Here is a 7,775-nt window from a genome sequence, read left to right as displayed (position 1 = left end):
CTCATCCTTTCAGGTACTCCTCCCTTTGTCATATAGTTGAGTTGTCGTCAGCATGACCGATGTTATTATCTCCAGTGAAACTATACACATTATCTGTTATTATATTTTCAAAAAGTATTGAAGGGATGGGGAGGGGGAAGGGGGATTGAAGGATGGGGAAACGTGGCAGTAAGAAGAGAGAGACCAAGAAGGGTAGATGAGAAAGAGAAAAGAGAAGATCCTGACAGAGTTTGAATGGTGCGTTGCTTCTGTGAAAGCACATGAACCCACAGGTCAAGGCAGATCCGGGGGAGGGGGCGCGGGGTGGGGTGGGGGGGGTGGGGACTCAAGGATTCCTGCAGGAGAACAGCCCCCTCAGCAAAAGGGGACAACCCAAGAGCGCAGACACACACACACACACACACACACACGCAGCACGGCTCAAGAAAAGCTTTTTGCTTCTATTCTCATCTTTTATGTTGGAAGAACATTTTGATTGGTTTTCTCCAGTTGTTGAAATTTTATGAAAAATGACATCATAGTATTTTTTGTTTACATTTTTTTTCCTGTCTTCTTTTTTCTCTCTCCATGTCGGGACTTTCGTCTGGGAGAACCAGAAGCCCGCTGTGGAAGTTTATGGTGTTCCTGCCATCCCAGGTCAGTTTTTTTTTTTTTTTTTTTAATAATCTCTACTTTTGTTGGAGCTACAGGACATCACTCACAGCACACAAACAACAAGGGGCCCATAAAGGGGGGATTCACTAATATTGTGCCAAAGAGAGAGAGAGAGAGAGAGAGAGAGAGAGGGAGGGAGAGAGAGGGAGACAATAGTAGAGAAACTGAGAAGTACAAAGAGAACAATAGAATCAAGTCTCAACAACTCCATTTCTTGTCCAGCTGTCTTCAGGGGAGTCATCACAGACAGTATTGATTGCTTTCTACAACTTCAGCTTCAACGTTTAACCACTTTCCAGAGACGAGAAAGAGAGTTAAAATGAGGGGAAAGGATAAGGTAGAAGAGAAATAGATGACAGGGAGAAATCCAACAGATAAAGAGACAGGAGAGATTAAATCATTGGACAACAATCGATCGGGACATCGTACATTTCCAGAGGACCGTCTAAAAGGGTCCTGCCCATCTAAGACTTTAGTAGCAGTACAGTTTACTCCTGCTGTACTCATACTGATTACATCACATCGGATCACAACATCATACATCATATTCTCTGTGATTCCGTGGTGTCCAAAATGGCACTTTACTGTACATAGGCTAGGGGCAACCTGGCAGTCTACCAGGGGCAGTTCTCTGGTAGGGGCAGTTCTCTATCAGGGGCAGGTCTCTACCAGGGGCAGGTCTTTACCAGGGGGTTTGTACCAGGGGCAGTTCTCTATAGGGGCAGGTTTCTACCAGGCGCAGGTCTCTACCAGGGGGTTTGTACCAGGGGCAGTTCTCTACCAGGGGCAGTTCTCTATCAGGGGCAGTTCTCTATCAGGGGCAGATCTCTACCAGGGGCACTTCTCTACCAGGGGCAGTTCTCTATCAGGGGCAGGTCTCTACCAGGAGGTTTGTACCAGGGGCAGTTCTCTACCAGGGGCACTTCTCTACCAGGGGCAGTTCTCTATCAGGGGCAGGTCTCTACCAGGGGCAGTTCTCTATCAGGGGCAGTTCTCTACCAGGGGCAGTTCTCTATCAGGGCAAGTTCTCTATCAGGGGCAGTTCTCTATTAGGGGCAGTTCTCTACCAGGGGCAGTTCTCTATCAGGGGCAGGTCTCTATCAGGGGCAGGTCTCTATCAGGGGGTCTTATACCGACAGGAGGCAGGGAAGATCAACGACAGAAGCAGAAAATCAGACCTCCACAGGTGTAGTACAGGTGTAGGTGTGGAAACCGAGGAGGGAGAGAGAGGCGGGGGGGGCAGAGAAGAGAAAGAGAGAAATAGAGAGAGAAAGAGAGAGATAGAGAGAGATAGGAGACAGAGTTTAAAGGTTAAGAGAGCGGATGGCTAATTGTACCCGTGTTTCGCAGCCTGGCAGCAAGTCAGTCTTGTGCATAAGGACGGGGGCTGAAGAGAAGGGGGGTTGTTGGAGACTTTAGTGGGCGGGGGAGGGGGGGGGCATGAAGGAGGGTGGGCGGGGCAATCAGGCCTTGAGGATGTGCCATTGGGCCACATTAGTGCGCGGCCGTCCCATCATGTCCTTCCAGTGCTTCACCTCTGCTGGTCCACTCTTCCAGGATAGGTAGATCTGAGAGGAGAGAGAGAGAGAGAGAGAGAGAGAGAGAGAGAGGGGGGGGTGGTAAAGAGAGACCAAGCTTGGGATACTTCACTCTCATATACAATGATTCTCTAATTCACTTGACAGAGTGGAGGGAGTGTGAACGGTGGTATCAAGCAGCCAGCTAATGTGCTTCTCCTGCCTGTGTGTCTGGTTGTGAGCTGCTGCTGGGCTGACTGATCATATCAGCAGAGGAGGAATGGGGCTGGGTGCTCGCTAGCCAATGAAAACTCCTCGCTAGCCAATGGAAACTCCTCGCTAGCCAATTAAAACTCAAAAACTCCTTGCTCGTCAAACTTTTCGCTAGCCAATGGAAACATCTCGCTAGCCAATGGAAACTCCTCGCTAGCCAATGAAAACTCCTCCCTAGCCAATGAAATCTCCTCGCTAGCCATTGGAAACACCTCACTAGCCAATGAAAACTCCTCGCTAGCCAACTCCTCGGTAGCCAATGAAAACTCTTCGCTACTCAATTCAAAACTCCTCGCTAGCCAATGGAAAGTCCTGGAAACCTCCCCTGTTGGAAAGTTCACGATCATTCTCCCAAGCAGCCAATCGGCAGCACCCACGATGACACTACCTTGCCGATGACGTCGTTGCGGCTGAGCCTGTCCTTGTCCATGACGGTGATGATGATGGTGGTCTCCCTCAGAACGTGGGCGGGCACGTCGAAGGGGAACGACTCGTTAAAGATGGGGTTCAGGCAGCGCTTCATGGTCACCGTCTTCTTCTTCTCCACGCGCTTGTCCTTGTGCATCAGCCACACCTTCACATAGGGATCTGCCACAGGGAAGGGGGGGGGGGCGGGGGGCAGAGGTTATGCTGCATTCCAGTTGTGTCGGAGGTCAGGATTTGGCGCACGGGATGATGTCATATCCCAGTTAAATGTGTTCAAGAAATAAAAGCCAAAAAAAACCACCTTTCTTTGTAGTTCTAGCCAAGTTAGCCAGCAATACCAGTTATTTTCCCCCCCTGCATGTACAAACACCGTAGCAACATTGTCCACTGAGAGAAGTTGGACTGTACTGTGTGTACAACTGATTTAATAAGACACAAATAAGACAGAAGCGCTAATAATCAGTCTTATTACAGCTTTCACTTGTCATTGTTGATGCGCAGAGCAGCCATCTTGATTTTCACATCAGCAACTGAAGTCAATGGTTGATTCCAGTCCAACCCCCCAGCCCCGAGTAAAATGCCGGAATTGAGGTGACCTATTTTGATGATGATTTTGATATCGAACTCGGGAAAACGTGTTTGTGACAGTACACCCTGAAACCAAGACGGCCACAGGAAACGCTGTGACCAGACTGAGGCGACCGGACTGTACAGAGAGCTTCGCCGAGCCACACTCCAACCAGATACTGGTAGATATACAGCACAGTACAGCAGAGCTGACGGAAGGTCACCTTGCTGCTGGAGCTGTCTGTGGTGTGACTCAGCTAGGGACACAGATGCTGACCTTCCACGGTGTGGACAGCGCAACAAATGTACAAATACTAAACACACCCCGGGAGCTAGCTGTGAATCCACAAGAACCCCCAGGGTTGGAGTGCGGGCGGGGCAGGGGGGGGGTGTGGGCGAAGGAGAGAGGAGAACCAGGGTTGGAGTGAGGCGAGGAGGAGGAGGGAAGGGGAGGGAGAGAGAGAGGAGAGAAGGCGAACTGTGAGATGGCTGTACCTGAGGTTCCCCCGATATCCATGGCTTTCAGATTGCGTCCTTTGATGATGTTCACAGTGATGGTGTTGGCAGTGGGATTATAGCACAGGGACACCAGCAGGTCCCCTCGTTTCCCCTGAGGAACACACACACACACACACACACATACACACACACACGCACACACACACACGCACACACACACGCACACGCACACGCACACGCACACACACACACACACACAGCAGTATGACTCACTCTTAGATACAGTGAAGCGCCATCTACCCATAAACCCTCTGGCATAGATAGCCAGTACTGATAAAAGTTGACATCACTTCCAATTTAAAGAGCTTTTAAACTCATTTGGTCTCATAATAAAAATACCATTATTGTATCAGTGTAGATATCAGCACAGGCTCAGTGTGTCTCGTTAAAGCAGGCCCAACTTGAACTCCTTACACTGCCATCACTGGAAGGTTGGAGATCCTTCCAGAAGGTCTGTAACTGGCCCAGCTCCCCATGGTTGAGGGGGAAGGACACCTCCCCAATGGGGTCGTTCCTGCTGAAGCGGTCGTAGTCCAGCACCTGCAAGTACAGGGTCCGCTCCCGAACCTTCTCAAAGGGGAAGCCTGGTGGGAGAGGGAGAGACAGACGGACGGACGGACAGACAGATAAACAGACAAATAGACAGGCAGACATATGGACAGACAGACAGACAAGCAGACAGACAGACAGACAGACAGACAAGCAGACAAGACGGACAGACAGACAGACAGACAGACAGACAGACAGACAGACAGACAGACAGACAAGCAGACAGACAGACAGGCAGACAGACAGACAGAAACACCAGAGTGTTTATGGAGGATCGTCAACACATCATCAGCTTTGCCGTTAGCTCAACGGGCGCCTTCGGCCGGCGGTAAACCCCCCCCACCACTGACCCTCGAACAGGAAGGTCTCGTTCCAGAGGGGGTTGAGGTTCTTCCTCTTGACCTTGGTCTCCAGCTTGTGCTTCTTGTCGGGCAGCAGGAGGAGCTTGACGAAGGGGTCCGAGGTGCCCGAGAAGTCCTTGGCGGGCAGCTCCTGGCCCTGCAGGACCTTCACGGTGAGGGTGGAGTCCTGGAAGCTGTAGCCCACGCTGAACTGGATCCGGCCCAGCTTCTCGATGATGTGACCCTCGCCCTCAGAGTCTGGGGACAGCTGTGCAGAGGGAGTGGTCAGACCGGGGGGCTGAATATCGATGGACACGCACACACACACACACACACACACACACACGTATGCACGCACAAACACACACACACATGTGCACACACAAATACTCATGCACACACATACACACACACACACACACACACACACAAACACCTTACTGTATGAAGGTCATGTATCTACATCTGACCACTAGAGAGTATTATAGCATTATTGCACTGTTGTAAATATTACTATGGTTTAAAAACTGCTGAATTAGTGTTACACAATCTGGTAGCTGACAAAACAACATTTCAGTGCTCATTGTACCTGTATGATGTGGTATGTGACAAATAAACCTTGACTTGACTTGACACGCACGCACACACACACGCACACACACAGACACACACTGGGGATTCTCATTCTATGCTGGGCATGTGTCGCCCACAGAGAGAGAGAGAGAGAGAGAGAGAGAGAGAGATGCGTTTGACATTAAGTAGACTGAAGGAGTTTCATTTCCTCACTAATGTTCTTAAGAGGCAGGAGGCGCTCAGATGGCAGAGATAGGGTGGTTATGTCGCCCCGTTCTCCTCTCAGCTGATCTCTGGCCACTCTATCACTGCTGAGCCCTAAAAGGCTGCTATCTGATAGAGACCCCGGACGACAGAAGGGGACTGATTAAAATGACCTGTCCACCATTTTCAGTGCCCTGAAACCTGAACACCAATGGGTTTCAGTCATAGACATGACACAAGGCTTTTACAGTGTCCCTCTTGCAGAAGAGGTACAACCGTGGACAGCTTTCACTATTGAGATCAATATCAGTTCACTCGAACGCCAATGAGTTTACACAACTCCCCAACCACCTATCATCAGGCGTTACGTAATCACCTACGTGAAATGCCTCCCATCACTTTCCATTCAAAGGGCAAGACTGCAAACATCCATGTAGTCAGTCGGTATGCACATGGCATGACTTCGGAGAACTTTGGAAACAGAGAGGTTTCCTGTCAGCATTAGGGACGCCCATTAAGAATGGAGAGTTGGTCGGGGAGCTCATGGAGGCCATCAGCCTGCCAAAAGAGGTGACTGTGATTAAGGTCAGAGGACACACTCATGGAGACACCCCTGAGAGTCGAGGTAACACTCTGGCTGACCAAGCAGCAAAACAGGAAGCTCGAGACAGAGAGACCATACAAGCGCATTTGTCCTCAGTCCAACCCGCACCCCCGTATCAGATTGATACTATCACTGACATAAAGGTGATGAAGGCGGAGACTGAGAGGGGTGGGGGGGGGGGGGGGGGAGATGTGGACTTGGATGGAGAATGGGGCAAAATGGACTCAGACGAAGTGTGGCGACAAGGTCAGAAATTGGTTGCACCACAACGGTTGCTCCCTTATCTGGCAACACAGATTCACTCCACTGTTCTTATCATCTTCAGAGTAGTGGACCTGGACTGAAAGAATGAACCGTGTCATCAAGGAGAGACTCACAAAGTCATCAGGAGGGCGTGCTTTGGTCCGACGCTTTGAGTCTCGTGCTTTGCTCCATTCGAGCAACACACAATCGGGAGGCAGCCTTAGCCCTTTCGAGGTCATCTGTGGCAGGCAGATGTTCATCTCACTAGTGAGGTGTTGAGTGGTTACTGTGAGTAATTGAGCATGGCTGTGGCCAGGGCCCACAAACAGGTGCTGGCAGCATGGAGCGAGATCCCCGAGGGGGGACATGCTCTAATCCCAGGCCAGTACAAGATGATAAAGAAGTTTTCAAGAGAGACATTAGATGCCAAGTGGGAGGGGCCTTATCAGATCTGGCTCATCACCCACACAGCAGTTAAGGTAGCAGGGAAACCCAATTGGAGCCCAGCTAGTCAATGTAAGGCGGTCGTGACACCTGACACAGATTAAGATGAGTACGTCTCAGAGTAAACGTACACCAATAGATTGGATAACATGTAGAGCCAAACACTCCAGACTAACAACATCGTGGCAGGGTAGCTTCAAGCCTAGCACCCCAAAATCAGCGACAGTCGTGGCAGCTGTTGTTCGAGCAGAGCCCTTGAGCTAAAGATCCACACGGCTTAGATGTGAGGGCCCACTCAGGGGTGAAGAAAGCAAATATGGAGAATTACACTGTAATGTTCCAATTTGCTCCCACTGCTCGGATGACTGTAGTGTTGCTAAAGGGAGAGAGAGAAAGGGTGCTAGGACCGTAGGCAGTTCAGAACGAACCTTCCAAAAGGTCAAGTCTGGAGTCGACAGTGGCTTTTCTATAAAAAAAAATATAAGAATAACGTTTATATATGGTCTGAGAGAGAGAGAGAGGAGACATGGTCTCACAATCAGAGTCGTGGAATGCATAATGCTGTCACAGTTTTCTTGTGTTTTTCTGTGCTAACAGGTGGAGTTGGAGAGAAGGACTTGGGACACGGTGATCAACGTATGCCGGAGTTCAACAGGGAAGACACTACTCCAGGTGGAGATGTCGACAACCCAGACGGGACAATTGAACTTTCACACCACACAAAAACCTTTTCATCCTCCATTCACAGCTTGCTGGTTAGGGAGAGGGAAGCTGTTGTGAAGTGTGTGGGTCATTTGTCATACTGTGAATAGAACTCCAGGTTGCACTTGAGATATACTCATTAAAACGGAGACAGGGGTA

At 50.0% G+C, this 7,775-nt stretch overlaps 1 protein-coding gene across 1 annotated transcript in view; it reads right to left on the bottom strand.

Annotated features, from left to right (window-relative positions):
• Positions 1–2,117: 2,117 nt before the first annotated feature.
• syt7a (synaptotagmin VIIa) overlaps positions 2,118–7,775 on the bottom strand; it is a gene marked incomplete at both ends in the record, with an annotated part of 89,671 nt that continues 84,013 nt past the window's right edge. The window contains 5 exons of the mRNA XM_084452930.1: positions 2,118–2,222; positions 2,833–3,032; positions 3,933–4,047; positions 4,371–4,540; positions 4,856–5,114. Of these exons, the coding sequence (XP_084309056.1) occupies positions 2,118–2,222; positions 2,833–3,032; positions 3,933–4,047; positions 4,371–4,540; positions 4,856–5,114 (849 nt within the window). The remainder of the gene's footprint in view (positions 2,223–2,832; positions 3,033–3,932; positions 4,048–4,370; positions 4,541–4,855; positions 5,115–7,775) is intronic.

Source organism: Borostomias antarcticus (assembly GCF_949987555.1).
Source record: "Borostomias antarcticus genome assembly, chromosome: 18".
NCBI classification, from domain to species: domain Eukaryota; kingdom Metazoa; phylum Chordata; class Actinopteri; order Stomiiformes; family Stomiidae; genus Borostomias; species Borostomias antarcticus.
This window is presented reverse-complemented; position numbering and strand designations above follow the sequence as displayed.